The sequence below is a fragment of the Cydia pomonella genome, chromosome 1 (assembly GCF_033807575.1).
Source record: "Cydia pomonella isolate Wapato2018A chromosome 1, ilCydPomo1, whole genome shotgun sequence".
Lineage (NCBI taxonomy): Eukaryota > Metazoa > Arthropoda > Insecta > Lepidoptera > Tortricidae > Cydia > Cydia pomonella.
The window spans coordinates 23670936-23690121 of NC_084703.1; the positions used below are offsets into that span (position 1 = coordinate 23670936).

Here is a 19186-nt window from a genome sequence, read left to right on the forward strand (position 1 = left end):
ACGATAGACAGAATTAATTTGAGGAGATAATTAATAATTTCATAGAAGAATGACTTTAAAAAAACCATTGCACAGACATGTGCTATGAAAATCGCTGCCAACTCTGCTTGGTCTAACTCTGCCAGCCCTCCGGGCCAAAAGTATGCTTTTGACGGTCTTTCAATATCTGTCTTCCTCTTCTTCCTCGCGTTGTCCCGGCATTTTGCCACGGCTCATGGGAGCCTGGAGTCCGGTTGATAACTAATCCCAAGATTTGGCGTAGGCACTAGTTTTAGTTTTTACGAAAGCGACTGCCATCTGACCTTTCAACTCAGCAAGCAAGCATTAAATATGTTGACATATGTTAGAAATATTTAGCCATTACGTTTTTTTATTCCCGTAAGATCAAACATATTAAAATCCATTGTGATTCTAAATTTACATATGTGCTCCGCTGCTGTCCTTTTTGGAAACATCAAAATGTATTATCGCCTATAGACGATTTGATCAAAATTAGTTTGGAGACGATTCTAAACATTCAGCTGAGTGAGCCTTCCTGGTCTCAAGCGTCCCTTCCTATTCGGTTCGGAGGTTTAGGAATTCGTAAAATTTCCTGTGTGGCTTCCCCAGCCTTTTTAGCATCCACTCATAGCACGTATGGTCTTATAGGAAATATCTTAAGGGCTTTGACCATAAACTGTGTGATTGCGGGCTTTGAGGATGCTAAAATGCTTTTATAATTGCTTGCCCGAACAAACAATTTCCAGACAACCCAAAATCACAAAGGAACTGATTGATTTAACTTAAAATACTCTTCTAAACAACTGTACAGGTCCAGATCACGCGAGGATTTTGGCAATCGGAGCCCGGGAAGCGGGCTACTTTAAAAGCGGGCGCTGCGGCGGAAAGCTCCGAAATTTTGAAAAGTAATAAATATAAGAGCCTCGGTAGAGAGTACCATTTTGCGTTGAAACTCGTCAATGGAGTCCCAGCGCACACATTTTTTTTGGAGAAATCGTGAAACGTCTGGTTGACGTAACTGGTGACCGAAGAGCTTCCTCGCACAACGTATCAGTATTGCGATACAACGGAAAGAAAGGAAGGAAATACCTCCAGCATCCTTGGTACCATGCCTCAAGGGCCTATTTTAAATATAAGCTAGTTATAGTAATCCTCTGTGTATATCCATTATATATATTGTTATTATAAATAAATAATTTTCTTTTAAGCTTTTGAACATGTTTCGAACCAATTTATATTTATAATCTGTATCAAATGCTCAATGTATCTAACGCACTTCATTTGATTATATTCGTGAAATGGCTATTTTATGTTATCTTTTTAGGGTTCCGTAGCCAAATGGCATAAAACGGAACCCTTATAGTTTCGCCATGTCCGTCTGTCTGTCTGTCTGTCTGTCTGTCCGAGGCTTTGCTCCGTGGTCGTTAGTGCTAGAAAGCTGAAATTTAGCATGGATATATAAATCAATAAAGCCGACAAAGTCGTACAATAAAATCTAAAAATTTTTTTTTTTTTTAGGGTACCTCCCCTACACGTAAAGTGGGGGTGAATTTTTTTTTTCGCTTCAACCCGAGAGTGTGGGGTATCGTTGGAAAAGTCTTTCAAAACTAATAGGGGTTTTCAAGGAACATTTTTTGATAAAGTGAATATATTCGGAGCTAATCGCTCCGAAAGAAAAAAAAATGTGTCCCCCCCCTCTAAATTTTGAACCATAGGTCCAAAAAATATGAAAAAAATCGTGGAAGTAGAGCTTAAGAAAGACATTAAATGAAAACTATAGCGGACATGATCAGTTTAGCTGTTTTTGAGTTATCGCAAAAAGTTTTCCCTTCATAGTAAAAAGACTTACTTTAATTAGGTACTGATTATGCAAAGCCTATTTGTTTAACTCGGGTGAAAGGTACCGTTTCATCCCTTGGTTAACAATTTACTATACTTTAAGCTCCAGTTTAGCTTATTGTGACGGAAGAGTAACTACGGAACCCTACACTGAGCGTGGCCCGACATGCTCTTGGCCGGTTATTTAGAAGTTCAGAATGGGTTTAGCAAGTTATCCTATCGCGGACTTTTTTGTAGACCAATCAAAGAGAAATACATGTGTTATATACCAAACGGATTAAGCAGCGTTTTCGATAAAAGCTCCTAGACAGCGAGATTTTTTCCGACATCTTTAGCAAACATCGTCATATTTCAACCAATTCACCCAAAACCTTAACAAATTATCAATGATCGGAATAGACAGAGTATAAATACCTAAACTTGGTAGAACAAAGTCATAAAATGGAGAATATAAGAAAAAAAAGTCAAATCTAAAAAAATATGTTCGGTGGGAGTGTCCCGGATTTTTGGAGACAAAAAAAATATTACTCACGATGGAGCTTTAAATCGGAATTATTATGGGGATTCACGTATAATGTATTAGTTAACTTATCATATTCTTTACATCAAAAAATATTTTACGATATGTCCCGAGCTGGTGACTGATTTCGGTGTAATTTGCTGAACATGTCGGTACTCTTATAAAGTAGTGGACCAGAAACTCAGTAGCTCAAACATAGTATGCTTTAGTTGTGCCTTAACCGTTGAATAAAGTGGAGGCGCAGTCACTGTATAATAAGATGACTTTTTAAACGTTTCTCCGTCATTCGGTTGGTTTATTACTGAATTATTTTTAGATCGGTGGTGCAATTTACTCCGGCAGTTTTAGTGCAATTATCGTTATGCAAGTGTTTAAGATATCTACGAAAGTACGTAAAATCATCATTATTACATCTTCTCTGTATCATTCATGATCATGCTATTTCTATAATTGCTATAAAGCGATTAAGTTAGGTGGTGTTGATTTCGGTGGGTTTCTTAACCACCGATATCAAAAAAGTGATCCTTGAAATAAATTCATCCTTGTAGATTAGTTTGTTGTACTATATTTTCTAACTAAATACATCTAAAGAGTATAAGATACGTTTTATAAACATAAAAATATGTGTCCATTATGCATTACATTGCTTTAACAGTGAACAAAAGTTTTTTTTTTATTGAACACCACTCAAAAGTTTATTTTTTACCAGGCGAAGTAATTTCTTTTTGATGAGTGTGCGGTCGAATTGTGTGAAACAAACATCTTCACCTTCATAGTTCTTGTGCGAATTTATGGTCAACATGTCTTAAAACTCGTTTCACGACCATATATTGCCCTATTGCATGACGTTAGTTAAATAGTGTAAGATATCTTGGAGGGTTGTTGTTTAGTCGTAAAGGTACTATGTATTAAATTTATATAAGCTTGCGAGATCATTAGCCTTTCTACATCGCTTATCATCAAATACGAATATTATGAATAATTTTAAAATAATATTTTTTTTATTCAGTGACGACAATTGATTTCAGTGCATGCACATGATCTCGGTGTTTTTTAAATCACAAATATTTTAAAAACGATGAGGTTCTAATGGAGGCCTTCCCTAGCAATGTTTTATATTAAGGCTAGATTTTAAGAAAAAAGTCACGTCAAAAAAGTAAAAAGAAAATATCGGCATCGACATCATGCACCGAACGTCATCTCGGAGAATCGCCCAATAATGGTTGCTTTATTTTAAGACTATTGAATTGATTGCATTGGACAAAAAAGAGGAATGCATTGTTATTTGCCGTATTTATAACAATGTTATTTTCTTAGTACGTTCTCGGGACTTTAGTCCCAGAAAAAAATGTTATCAAAGGCAGTCTCCACTTTATGACTTTGGTCTACCAAGTTAAGGTATTTATTCCGTTCACTGCAAATGATAAAAGATAAAAACCACATGAAAATGAAACGAAACGAAAAGAAAAACGAGTTTAAGACATAGGTAATAATAACAGTTTTACATTAACTGTATCGACTAGTGGAATAAAATAGCGAATGTTTTATTTTTTATTGGCACGTATTTAACCGGTCAAGTAAGTAATAAAATTTCGGTAGCCATTTCTGTTGAACTCCACTGTAGGTGGATATAGGTACAGTCACGGACTTTAATTGTAGAGCCATTTAGGGTTTTCTCTACATTGGACAAATCATACCGTTAGTATTTACACCCAAATTAGTTTGAACCCTAAATGGACCAACAATTAAAGTATGTGACCGTACCAACTTACTTATGTTGTAGTTGATTTTGTTTTTAATTTAAGTTATATAAGTCAGTCATCATTTACAAAAATAACGTTTAATTTAGAAGGCGTTTTTTTTAACATGACCGTTCATAACGAATGATTACCTACTCGTTGTGGATTAAGGTCCACGCAGTTAAAGTAATTCTCAAAAGGGCGTGGTAATTAGTAATTGCTGTAACGATCTTTAATTGGGACCTGATTGAAACAGACAGATTTTATACGAGAAGAGTTTTAAAAGTGTTATGCTAAGTATGTGCCGCCCGTCAAGCCCTGGTGGCATCATCGATCAATACTTAATGTCAAGGATGTGAATTGATAGCTGATACGCGAATGTTCTCCTGCTTTGTGAAACGGACACTTTGTTCGTTTCTGATGTTCGACATGCCGTGACCTTGTAATCAAACTTGAATTCTTATAATGCTTTGAGTACTTATGTACCTACTCTATCCTCAGGATCACGAAGCGTTCATATTTAGGTAGGTACAAGCAAATACATAGGTGTGTATAGTATAGGAATCACAAGGGCTGACTACTGAGTGCTAAGTATAATAGGTACTCGTAACTATTTATCTATAGGCGGCGCATCGTAAAGCCCCTCGCAGACAGAGCGATAATATACCAAAAGATATCTTATAGCAATAGACCGCGTGCCAGGAGCATATTTCGGCAGTCATTCCGGCTCATACTTTGTCAGATGATAGTTTAGATGCTGTCTTAAAATTAAAATAAAAACCGTCAGCCGGTTCTATCGCGGCGGAATGACCGTCAGCTGTAAAATGAACATGTAAAAAATATGCGCCTTACCACTTTATGTGCGGCAAAGTATACGTAATATGTAAATTGCGTAATCCGTTGATGGCTTTTCCGGCGTTTACGGCGTTAGTTTTATGATTTGTTATTGCTATCATAAAAGGTATAGCGCTTATTTTTACATGTTAATGCGACCAGCTGATGTTCTTACCACCGTGATATAACCGGCTGACGATTTTTTAAATTAACAACAGCATCTGAACTATCATTTGACAAAGTATCAAACGGGAGGCGATGATAATTTTTCTTTGTTTTGTTTTACGTGTTTCGTTAGCTGCCATTCCTCAACCCACCAACGGAGAGGCAACTGACGTCCATGAGGGTTCATCATACCTAGTCGTTAACCACTACACGAGTTTTCAGCCGGGAGGCGATTGGTCATGGAAATTGTTTCTGGCTCGCGGTCTACAAGGCATCTTACGATATATTTTACGTACTTACCATTTAACAGAGTCCACACAAGAGGATATAATATATATTTTGGTATCTTACGATATCTTATAGCAAGGCATCTTAAGATACCTTGCGTTGTGTAAATTCGGTATAGGTATTACGATATATATTGGTAAGTATATTTCGTCTCTTTCACGGTATCGTTGGCGTGTGTGGTGCTTAGCTATACTATAAGAATCTGTGGGTATCTGTCGGAATTAAATATCAAATCATTTATTTGCTAGAATACAGTCAAGTGGATGTTGTCAAATACATTTCCAGGAACAGTGTATTCAGCCAGCTAATGGGCATGCAAATCTTTTTTAGTTAGGATATCTAAATTTACAGAAAATGTGTGTTACTTAATTCTAGGCCAAGTCGAAAATCATACATTTTTTTTCGTTCAAAAATCGCATTTGGTAGTAGACAGAGAATAGAGTAAGAGCTCCAAACGTCCTGTAGTGTCATTTTCAACTATTATTGGGCTCAAATCAAAAGTGTATTAACGCATTCACTGCCAGGGGGCGTGGCTTAGGAACAAACTTGTATGACGGTGAACGCATATATGCGTCGGTGGCAGTGAATGCGTTAAAAGAGAAGTATGAAACAGTCAAAAAACATTAACATTCCAGCAATACAGCTGATGCAGGCAAATATGAAAAACGGGCCCCTAAAAAGCTGCCACTGAATGCGCTGGGAAGAAGCTGCCTATCACTCCTACAGAAAAAATAATAAATAAAAAACTGACAATTATCTAAATTAAAGGTCGTTTTTTATTGTAGTTATTCTAAAAACCTTAGTTTGTTCTCAATCGCATGAGTCATTTTCATTTGAAGTTTACAGTTTTTTTTCGGTACACCGGCCCCTTATACATATATATTATCGCTCCGTCTGTGACGGGCTTAAGAAACAGTATTTTGGCAATCATGAAATTATCCTTATATAGGTACATACATATCTATTGGTTCATACGTTGCGCCAACTATACCTGTATATCAATGGTAAAAAAACAAACACATTTAAGTACCTATATTTTTATAGTAAATATCATATCTTTTATGATAGATCTACTTTCATTCCGGATACCACCGCGAAGGAACGTTTTCGTTCCGAGGACCATTGCATTGGCCGCTAGCTGTCTCGATTAAAATATATGGTTTCACGTCGCATCCAGTTATCACAATCATAATAAATGACAAATGAAAACGCCAGTGTTGCAAGTCACGGAGCAGACTCGCCGGTGTATTTTTTACGCTGGCAACGTTCCCCGTCACCGCTTTGTTGTGCTACACTCGTCCGACGGATTTTCAATAAAACCACTCTTCGGTACGTTGGCCTGTTTTTTCTATTTAGTCGATATGTTCTCACGCACCTGTTGCGAGAGGACGCTTTATTTCTCATTTAAAGTGATGTTTATGTAAATCGGATCGGATGCAGAGGTGTTATAGAAAACTTCCTTTTAGTTCTATCTCCCTATTGATTTTATTTTTGTACTTCTTTACTCATATGTGTTGCACGTATGTATATATATTTATCATACATATTCAACATTGTGTATGGTATGTACCAACCGACATATGCAATTGTTAAAAATGATATACGCAAGAAACCAACTGACCATTCTGTATTTCGTGCCTCCCCCATACAAGGCGAACCTTTAAATGATAAATAGGCCAGTATTGCTGCAAGCATCGGGCAGACGTCAATAATGCTAGTTGGTATCGATTCAGAACTTTCTGCTATAATATCACAAAAAGAGCGACGTGTGCCTAGAGCCTGTCAATAGTGCATCATCACGCTCGCCACACAGCGCGCAAGCAGGTCAGAGGTCGGCTACACACCGGACCGCCTACCCTGAGAGCATACCTCCGCACATACCTCGAACAACCCAACCACTCTGACAATAGCCATCTCGCCGATGCCATACCTAGCATACCGCGGTGATTTCGATTCTGGTCGGCTATTTCGGCATCACGGATGACTTGGAAAATGATGACTTTGGTTATTTCTAATACGTCGAAGGTTAATTGGACGTAGGCAGCGTATTGTAAAGGATTAACGTTTGACCGTCTAAACGATTGTAACGTTGACTTGTGTTTTACGGATCTCTTGGCTAGAGCTAGCTCAAATGGCTAGTGATACCAAGTTCAAATTCATGAGAAGTTCTTAATTATGTATTTCAGAACTCAATATACGCCGTGGGCTGGTAAAACCCGACAGATTTTAACCACGCATTCCTGAGGTCATGAGCAGCAAAAAAATGTATATACATTTTTGGAAAATTCGGAAAAAAAAAATTACCTGACAAAAAAAAATTTTTTTTTGCTTTTTCTTCATACGACACGTTATTTCTTCTTTCATCTTGGCGAAAAAAAAAAATATTAGTTACAATGAATAAGTAAAGATTTTGTTTTATTTACACTAAAAATTGCGAGTTTCTTATAAAACTTTTATGTCTGCCAACAGGCATATCTAAACCAAGTCACATAGTAACAGCGTCGCAGCCAAAAAGGAGTTTTTCACTAAGTTATTACAGAAACAATTGTTTACAAAAATTGTCATTATCTCTAAAACAAGACTGATTTCAGAAAACTTTCTGTGACATTTTAATCTCTAAATGCGGTCAAGAATACATCCTTAAAATCCTTCGGATTTTATCAGCCCACGGTGTATACATCTACCGGCTTTGGAACTATGCGTACCTGACTGTATACTATTAGTGGAAAAATATTGGCGTAAAAGAGTAACAAAAATATACGGGCAATTTCATCCGCGTAGAACTCGTATATAGGCCTTTTTAGGGTTCCGTACTCAAATGGTCAAACGGGTCCCTATTACAGAGGCTCCGCTGTCCGTCCGTCCGTCCGTCCGTCCGTTGTCTGTCACCAGACTGTATCTCCTGAACCGTGATAGTTAGCCGGTTGAAATTTCTACAGATTATGTATTTCTGTTGCCGCTATAACAACAAATACTAAAAACAGAATAAAATAAATATTTAAGGGGGCTCCCATACAAACAAGTGATTTTTAGAGAATGGTACGGAACCCTTTCTAAAAAGCGCTGGTGGCCTAGCGGTAAGAGCATGCGACTTGCAATCCGGAGGTCGCGGGTACAAGCCTATGTACACCTGCAACTCCAGAGGAGTTGCAGGTGTACATAGGCTATGGATAGTAGTATAGGCTACATGCGCGTTGCCGACCCTAACCCCCTCCCACCCTCGTTGAGCTCTGGCAACCTTACTCACCGGCAGGAACACAACACTATGAGTAGGGTCTAGTGTTATTTGGCTGCGATTTTCTGTAAGGTGGAGGTACTTCTCCAGTTGGGCTCTGCTCTAGATCTGGAAGGACATCCGCTGTGCTGTGCCCTACCACACAGAGCGAGATGACATTCACAATACCCATACCTCTCTTGTAGACGTAGTTTAATACCCGGGTCCACAATCTAGCTAATTTGCGCGATGTAATGCACGTATGTTGGTTTTTCGAGGATAATTCTCTACAATGTGGACTGATTTAAAAATTGTTGTTTTATTTGAAAATAGGTGTCTTTAATGTAATCTCATCTAAATTTCAAGTGTAATAAACACACGTAAAGTTGGTTAAATTGCAAACTGAATTCGGAAACGTTTTCTATTAATTTAATAAAAAGCTACCAAAGTAAACGTTTTCTATTAATTTAATAAAAAGCTACCAATATGAAATTTTTAGAGGTTTGATTATATTTTTCCTGCAAATTGTACAGAATGTTAATATTTTGTAAAAATTACATATTTTTTCTCCAGTAATCTTCGGAGATAAAGATGGTATTTTTTTCACATTTTCCTCCATAAATCAATTTTTTTCACTGCGATAAAAATATGTTTAGGAATGTACAATTTAAGCTCTTTCAAATGATACCCCTACTTGACCTAGTACTAGACTTTGAAATTTTGTCCCCTCTTCATATTGGGCATTTGCCATAGTTAGATGGGTGGGACAGGACTCTCTGCCTCTGGTTTGCTTTAGCCCAGTGGTTCCTAACCTTTTTGGTCCTGTCACTCCTTTAACTAACTAGGGAACATGATTTTACCCCTCCTCCTCAATCATTAATATTCTTTTCACCACACCAGCTGGTAAAGGCTCTCTTGATTATTCAAAAACTGATCAGCGAGTAATCAAATGCAAATTCTGAGTTTCCTTATGTTTGATGGTAGAATTGACTTGAATGATGCTTTTGAATAATAATGATAATAACATTCATTTTGAATCGATTTGCTTTTATTTTGTTTGATATTTTACAGTTATGTAGTATTTGCCTTGTGTTGGTGTGATGAATTTTTTCTATTTCACTCGGTGGCAAAATTTGTTTAACCCTCGTGCCTTAAAACCCTCGCAACGCTATAGATTCCAATTTTCGAACAATTCGCTACGCTCGTGGTTCAATTTTGGAATCTTTTGTTTTCTCGGGTATAAATATTAGCACGACAGGTTAAACAACAACTTTGCCCCCTTGTAAAACACAATACAATAAAGTGCATTACTACTACTAAAACAAATGACTATTCTTATAAGTACGTCCTTTCGCTCGGTTAGACAAGATCTGGCAAGATCGAGGTATATTAAAACAGACGAAGGTTAGACTTGTGCTTTCTCTGGTGTTCCCAATCTTTCTCTATGGTTGTGAGACATGGACTAAACGAGCAGATTTGATCAAGCGTGTCAACGCGTTTAAGATGTGGTGTTGGCGCCGGCTTTTACGGATACCTTGGACAGCTATGCAAAAAACGCCGGTCATATGTTTTTCTCAGTAAATAGTTAGGTTTTTCAAAATGTTATTTTAGTAGACATATATTAAACGGTTTTTAAGTTTATTTAGACTTGTTATCCGTAAGCCTAGAGAGCCTTGTGGGGGACGAATCGCGACATGGACGCGTCAAGGATACTTGACGAACTGCGTAAAGAATACTTGAAGAACCACTTAATTGACGAACAAAGACTTGGGTGAATCGCATGTAGAACCGACAGCTATTCCAAAAGACTCAAATACGAGTAATATAACATAATTTTCAAAGATTTTTGTAGTTTACTGTTTTACTTATGATTTGATTTACTTTTATCTATTAGGAACCTATCTCTTATATAATTAGGAACAGTGTTTTAAGGGAAAAGTGTGGACTGAACGAAGACGTAGTGTAAAAAATTTAGAAAGGTGATGAGATGGTTTGGACACGTGGAAAGAATGAGCGAAAGAAGAGTAAAATAGAGAGAGTATAAGGGAGAAGTAGAAGAGGGAGCTAGAAGGGTAGACCTTTTCTGATCAAATCGGGGAAATCCTGAAGAAAGGCCAGATCAAGAGCAACCTAAACCGGCGAGTGTCTATGAGAAATGTTATGAAAGTGAAACAAGCGATGGAGGCTGGATAGAGGTATGTCAAGATCGTAGCAAGTGGAAATCCGTGGTCTCTGCCTATCCCTCCGAGAAATAGGCGTGATTATATGAATGTTTGTATATATTAAGGTGGTTCGATTAGGTTACCCAAAGCTTAAACCTCACTAGATGGCGCCACAATTGCAAATTTTGAGTTTTAATTTTTTTGTGGAGTAGTCTTGGTATTTCTATACTGTAAATTATGTTTAGCGCACTCATTAAATAAATATTGAACTATTACAACAAACATTGAACACTTCATTGTACAAAAACTACCCCTTAATGTCGACAGAATGTTTCTTGACTCTATTTCTAAGTATCACTCACACATTCAAACAGTCTTACTGGGATCCTTGTAGTAGACAATTTGGCACAGCGTGAGTAGGCTTCAATAGCGTTGCGGTATGTACGTGGAAATACATGCAAGAGGATGTGGGTTCGAGACTCATTAAAATTTTTTTTGTTATCAGTATTATCAAGTAGGTACCTATTATTAATAAATTATTTTATGAGAAATATGAGCGTTTTCCATAAAAATATTAAAAATCTGATTCTCACACATCATGATATTTTTGGGTTCTTCCAACTCAGAATCACTAGCATAATCAATCCTCGTGTTAAAAAAACCCGAAAATTTGTATTGAAATTTTAGTTTTACATTGAAATTTCTTTCACACTAAAATGTGACGTAATGGTATGGATATTTTAGGATATCTTTTTTTAATGCTAGGGTGGAGAAGAGTCTAAGTAGAATGAACCTAAGAAAGTCCAAATTTGTAAGTCAGATTTTCCGGTATTTTTTCAAAAAAAAAACGCTGTTTTGTTCTAAAATTAAAGCAATCTCTTACTGCCTTTAAAAAAGTAGGTACTATTTTACAGTAGAATTAAAACATTTTTTTTACGATACATTTAATTAAATTACAGTGAGTTACAAAATTGCATGGCCTTCTATTTATAACCATTATAAAAAGAAATGAGATATTTACCATGTTTGTATATATTATTGATTTCCCGATATTTTGACACAACTAGAAGTTTCACACAATGCCTAGAGATAGAAAATTATTTATTTATTTTATTTATTGTCAATTTCATTCAACGGATCACATCATATCCAATTTATGTGTTTATGTATTGCATTGTTTTCTACCTAGTTGGTTATTAAATTCTGTTACTTCAATAATCTTTATCTACATAAAATATACCAACGAAAGTTTAATAAAGTATATATTAAAATGAAGTACACAAAATCAGGAATTACATATGACAATATCATTCAAAATCGCCTCCTCTGGCTTTGACACAGGCCCTCAAACGACGAGGCCAGTCATCAATAGCGGCACGCACGATTGTCATGTCTAATTCCGTCACTGTCTTAACTATGGCCCGCTTGAGGGAGTTAAGATTTGTGTGGGGTTTAGCACAGGCTTTCTCCTCAATAACCTGCTATATGGCATAATCCAGGGGGTTAAGGTCCGGGCTGGAGGACGGCCAGTCTTCGTGGGCAATAAAGTCAATTTTGTTCCTTCGAAACCAGGCTCGAGTTGTTTTTGCCTTATGTGCAGGAGCTGAGTCCTGTTCAAAGATCCATGGCTGGTTTTGAAATAGGGTGTGGCTTTAGGGCTTCACTATTGGTTCGAGAACGGTTTCCAGTTTCCGGTTTTCACACCTTTTTCACAGAAATGAATCTGTGTTAGCCCTGAGTATGACACACCCAAAATCATGTTTGGCGGGTGCCCACATTTGTGCAACGCAATAGGGTTGTTTCCATCTACAAATCTTAGGGCATAATTGTATCCCAAAAAATTTTTTGGATTATAAGAACATGTTAAACTACTTTTAGGGGACCTGTAATGACCATATTTTTGTAAATATTGAATTTAAAATATCTTTTGGCACACGTCACGTGACCAAACTCGAAACGTCATTGAAGATTCTGATGACGTCACAACTCTCGGATTGACACTGTTGACAGTTAGGCGATTAACAACAAATGACAAATATCAGTTGACAGTTCGTATCTTCTACGTGTGTATGTAGTTATGTGTCAAGCCATAAACTGTGACGTCACACAATTTTCAAAGAGCGTTTTGGGCGCGAAAGCATCTGTCAAAATATATTTTGTTAATTTAAAATATTTAAAGCCATTTTTAGTATAAAAGCTGAATTTTAGGGCAACTTTTAGTTAATATAGAAAGTAATACAAGCGTTTCAAAAAATTGGAATACGATTCTCTTTTAGGCCCCAATTCATTATAGATACGACGAGATAAGCGTTATGTGTGGTATATAATTATAGCTCACAAATCCACCACATTATGTAATTTTTTATTTTTTCGGTAGCATTTGTTTTAACGGAAATAAAGAGGTTGCAAATCGAGTAACAGAACTTCAGAACAGATACCATTTGATATTTACCAGTCGCTTTTCGGTGAAGGAAAACATCGTGAGGAAACTGGACTAATCCCAACAAGGCTTAGTTTTACCCTCTGGGTTGGAAGGTCAGATGGCAATGGCAGTGGCTTTCGTAAAAACTAGTGCCTACGCCAAATCTTGGGATTAGTTGTCAAAGCGGACCCCAAGCTCCATTGAGCCGTGGCAATATGCTGGGACAACGCTAGGAAGAAAGAAAGAAATCGAGTAACAGAACTTAGTAACCAACTAGGTATAATAGTTATGATGTAAATGTCCATATCATGTTGGAGTCATATATGTATTAGCCAACTAATTATTCAAGATCAATACACTTAGCTCCCTTAGGTATTCGCCTAAGTACAATCTCGGGCAAAATTGAGTTTTATAAAAGTGAACTAGTTTCTAGGTCATATTTTCTATGAATTGGTCATTTTTGTAGACTCCAATTACAGTTACACTTTTCCTGGTTTTTCGCGGACCAGAATATCGATGATTTTTGTAGCTTGATTTAGACGTTGCTATCATTTTCAATCCAAAAACACATAAAATCACAATTCAGAACATGCGGCAGCGTTGTTTTCTATCAAGTACCTCAAGCACCAGGGCGGCTACCGGGAAAATCGAAATTCGTCAATTTCGGGCATTTTTCTCTGTCACTCTAATTACGTCTTAGTGAGAGTAAAAGAGAAAGATCCCCGCAATTTGCGAATTTAGGTTTTCGCGGTAGGCCCCCAGGTCCTGTCAAGTTTCAGCAGTGTTGCCAGGTGAGCGGAAGAGAATTATCGTACTCGAATGTCAATATTATTGTACCGGTGAAAAAAATATCGTACGCCAATCAAAAAGGCAGCCCCTAAAAATGTCTAGCAAAATAAGCTTAAATTTCCAATTAATAATAAAAAAAAGACAATTTTCGTCTAAATTGCGCAAAAAATCTGTTTATGTTTGTGTATTTTTGGGATAGACTCAAACGGTATACAGGAAGTTGTGACATTTTAAACTTTAAACTTACACCAAGGAGCCGAACACCCAAAAGAAACTAATTTTAGCCTATTTCTGAGTGAAAGTGTCATATTTTGCTTCAAATTACTAGACTTTTAAGGTGGCATCATCCAAGGGCTGAAATTATAGTACTTTAGTGTACGATAATGCTCTTTGGAACATTACGTCATACCGGGGCCCAAATTATCGTACATGTACGACAATTATCGTACGCCTGGTCACACTGAGTGTCAGTGTCGACAGAGTCAGCTAAAAACGCGTCAAACATCGCAACGTCGCGCCGATGCATGGAGTGGCAACGCCGCAATGTATTTGTACACGACATTTGTCACACACACATGAGTAAAATTTATAAAAATATAACGTTGATTATTGCATGATTTCTGTATGAAACAAAGTTTTTCTATTAATTTAGCGCAAATGAATATTCGAAAGTAGATAGATGCGCAACTATTTATGTAATAATATTGTGTAATTAATAAATAAATAGCGATTGTTTTTTGTATGAAAATCGAACCACCTTAAGTACCTACCGAAAGGAATCGAAGTAAAAATAGCATTTCTACTTTATAATAGGTAGTGACGCAAGAATCTGTGTTTTTAGACACAAGCCGTTTTCAACGTGGGTGCGGAGTATTAGGATCGGTAACGCGCATGTAACACATCTGATGTGCAGGTGTCCATAGACTACGGGGGCTGCTTATCATCAGGTGGGACGTACGCTTATTTTCTACCGACGTAGTATAAAAAAGTACGGCTTTACCCGTAGAACGAAATGGCAGACCTGCAAGAAGAAAATACAAGACACAAGAGGGTAGGGCGTACTTACTTGGCGTAATCCTGCTTGCAATAGACCTGGCGATCACGCAAGAAGCAGGAGGGATGGCGGTCCAGCTGCACGGCGCACACGCAGCAGCGTAAACAGGCCGTGTGCCACGCGCCGCCGCCCACCTCGAGCAGGAAGCGGTCCGCGATGGGCTCCCCGCACGCGCAGCACGTGCGGTGCTCCGTCTACAAACAACATTAACACGCTTTACCTAATTATCTCTATTAGTCTCTACTAACAAAAAAAACCAGTCAAGTGCAAGCCGGACTCGCGCCTCAAGGGTTCCAAAAATCACCATTTTTTCGACTCGTAGATCGACCTTTTAAAGTTCATTTAGTTACGTAACTTGTCCGGCTTTGGGTCACCGACTTAGATATGTGTACCTACCAAATTTCAGGTCAATTGGGTCAGTCATTTGGGAGAAAATTGGCCGTGACAGACGGACACACACGAGTGATCCTATAAGAGTTAAGTTTTTTTTCTTTTCATGGTATTTTCTTCTTCCTCGGCTCATGGGAGCCTTGGGTGGGTTGTGGGCGTAATTAGTTTAAAGCGACGACTGCCATCTGACCGTCCAACCCAGAGGGTATACTGGGCCTTATTAGGATTAGTCCAGTTTAGTAAAAATCTAATTATATTTCGTACATAAGTTCCGAAATACTCATTGGTATGGGCCGAGGTTTGACCCCCGCGACCTACAGCCTAGGCCACCATCGCTCTTCCTTTTGAGGTACCGAACCAAAAATATATTTACATAGCCTTATGGTCAGTGACATAGAGGCGAGGCGTGTACTCAAACATATTTTTGGAACGTTGACTTGTAAAAACGTATATTATTCTGAGACTGTACATTATTCTAGCATTTTCTGATTGTCTCGTTACTAAACCGAGTAAGAGATTGTGCCAAAGAATCTGTTCTCGAAAAATCTTATTTTTAAAGTTGGGAAACTAGTGGACTTAATTTGCTGCTATCTATATGGCTGGCTAGCCCGAACTTGCTCTTAAATACCCTATTACAGAACTGACAATAACATTGGCCAGCCGCGTTGAACGTGTAATTCTGATCATCTTATTGGAAAGAAAGTATGGTCGAGTTTGGTATCAAATGAAAATGTTTGGTTTACACGTTTATAATATTGTTTTTAAATGATCGATTTTAAAATAATTAGCAAGATAAAAACGAAATAAAATAAACATAATATAGGTATTTCACATTTTACCAGAAATATTGCGGGTTACCACAGATACAGTTTATTTTAATATCTATGGTGACTTAAATGTATCAGTTACGGGCTCCACAGACCCTGCAATAAATCGCAAGCGGTTTTTGCTCCTTTGCCAACTAAGTAGGTGCATTCAATTGACCTAACAATCTTTTTGACGAACCGCGAGTTCTCAGTTCCGAGCGAACTACTAGTTTATTTACTTGTAGCGTAGGTGCTGGCCACCGCTCTTCCGCTTACCCACCGCCAACTCAGAGTAGAGATTTAGAGAACAGCTGTGGAATGACGTGCCCACACCATCCGAGCTGCCTTTGCATTTAGCATAGCCGCCATGCCATACATTCTGGAACAACGCAGGACCTCAGAGTTAGGAACACGGTCCTGCCATTTAATCCTCAGTATAGACCGCAGTTCAGAGAATCCATATTGGAGGTTACGCCTCATGTCTCATGTCCGACGCTCATGTCAAGGTTACACAAAGTTATAAGTGCTTCTAAGACTCAAATTCTCAAGCAACCGCCAGGAGGAAGCGAGACTGACCCAGCTGTGCTAAATCTAGATGAGAGGCCATCACTAGATGAGGCATCACATTTTAATTATCCTGGGAGCACTATCTGGCGTGATGCCACTGCTAATTTCGGATGACTCACAGTCGCAGCATCGCGTCTAGAGGTCCCATGATCTGAATTACATACGAAACGAAAATTTGCGTCTACAGGGCGCTAATCATCCCTGTCATTTTATATGAAGTATAGAGACATGGTTAAACTAATTTTACGGTTTCTATCCACGTGTTTTTAGTCTCTCCGGAACAGGTCGCGCGAGTGACTAAAAATAACACGTGAGGGTAAACCGTAAAATTATAATGTTAGTATGTCTCACGACAGTTTAAATTCGATCAGAGACATGGTGCCTCTACAAAACAGACATAAAGAAACTGGACACTTATCCATATATATATATATATATTATGTATCTACTTGAGGTATGGTAAATGTTATTATTGGAAAAAATATATATCGCTGAAACTTTATATTTATGAAGCTTAAATTGTAATATAAATAAGTCTTGAAAAACTTTAAACTTATTATCAAAGCAAAGGGTCAGCACCCTAAAGCTTACTTTGTTTCTCTATAATTGAGTAAAAGGCACGAATGATTACGACAATCTCTATATTTGAATCTCTAGCTGGGAAGGAGTCAAAACTCGGGACGAATGAAGAATGACATTTCCGCACGTGTATCGAACGACGTTTTTTAATACAGTTGTGAAAAAATATGAAAACAACAAATACTTTTTTTTTCAACAGAGACAATTGTAAATATAAAAAATTATACTATTATTACCTAAGTATCGTTATTTACGATTATTTGTGTATCGTATATTTAAATTGTATGAAAACAATATCGAACGTTGCCTTCTTAAAACATTCTTTGACAGGCGTTTCAGCAGCTATTCCGTTCTCCGTTCCATTCAGACAACTTATTAAGAACGGTTTTTCAATATTCAATATTAAAAAATAAACGTGTTATAATAATGAAGAGGTAAGTAATAAAATATGAAATATGCTTATATTTATTATTTTTACATTAAAAAGTAGGTTTTTATGTCGATTACGACTTTTAAAGGAAACTAACATTAACACTCATCAATAAGTAGTCATGAATTGGAACAAGTGGAAAAGTAAAAAACACTAGTTCGCGAAATCTAACTTTCCGCACGCTAAATAGCTACGTAAAGTAGCACTTTTTGAGCAACTGTATTAAAAATTAGTTTAGCGACACAATAATTATCTCGACGCCGGCGACAACATGTGCGCGCCCGCAGACAAAGCCGCGGCGCAAACAGTATTTATTTGATTGTCCCGGCGCGGAGCGGGGGTGTAATCCAATAAAACTGTTGTATAAATATTACACCCTTTTGATGTAGTTGCCTTGTAATCAAACGGGAAACTATGCAAGTAAAATATACACTTGGGATTAACATAATTATTTGTCTGAATGAAATAAGTAAACCCTCTTGCTATTTGATGAAGATTTTTTTTTCCAAGAGAGCAAAGTTTAATTTTTCTTCGAGTGCTAATTTTGAGTGAGTTTCGAGTGGTTATTTCGACTCAAAATGTAATATACGTAAAATACGGTGTTAAACTTTTAATTCATCAATCAATTATTACGAACGAAGACTCTTAGTGTGTTTTGGAACGATGCGGTCTGACTTATTTTGGGGGTCTATTATAAACTGTCAATATACCGTTGAATTACGTGTGCACTTTTTTTGTCATTTTATCACATAGATTTATTGATAATCAAATACAAATTGCTTCGTGCTTGCTTCGTTAAAACACAAATGTACTCCGCACAAAGCATCGTCACAAACGTATTGTACATTAACACTAAAACAACTTATAAATTCCGCAACAAGCTTCGTCAAAAACATCTACTCACTAACGCCCATCCCCACTATGCAACAAGCCCGGCCCAAAAGTTCCCATTATGCCGGCAGCATTCCCCCGCTGTATGGCGATGGAAACCTGTTGGACCAGCCAAGACCCAGAGCTGGGATGATTACCCTACTCCCGTAAACGCCTGCCCAACTCCCTAAAAAACTCCAGAGCCTCATTACCGCAGGGTCTAGCAGTCTCCACGGCGACCAGTATGAGATCACACGTCATTTCTAAGGCGTGCTTGAGCCTTGCAGCCGTTTCTGCCGCCGCTCCCGCCAACTTCAGAGTTTGTGAAATGAGATGCAGCATATGTTCTCAGCATATTATTTACACATGTTACATCCCACAAGAGGCAACGCCACTTCTGCCAAGGAACCAACGTTAATCCGTCCGGTCTCTTGCCATCCGTCCGTGACAGACCTGGTGGCCACAGGACGCATGGGACATTTGCTCATTACTTACATTTTATTACATTTACTGCTACA

The 19186-nt window shown here is 37.7% G+C and overlaps 1 protein-coding gene across 1 annotated transcript in view; it reads right to left on the reverse strand.

The window, feature by feature from the left end:
* The window catches only part of LOC133518168 (LIM/homeobox protein Awh), a 78341-nt gene that overhangs the window by 10117 nt on the left and 49038 nt on the right, over nucleotides 1-19186 (reverse strand). Inside the window, exon 2 of the mRNA XM_061851778.1 lies at nucleotides 15039-15220. Within this exon, the coding sequence (XP_061707762.1) occupies nucleotides 15039-15220 (182 nt within the window). The remainder of the gene's footprint in view (nucleotides 1-15038; nucleotides 15221-19186) is intronic.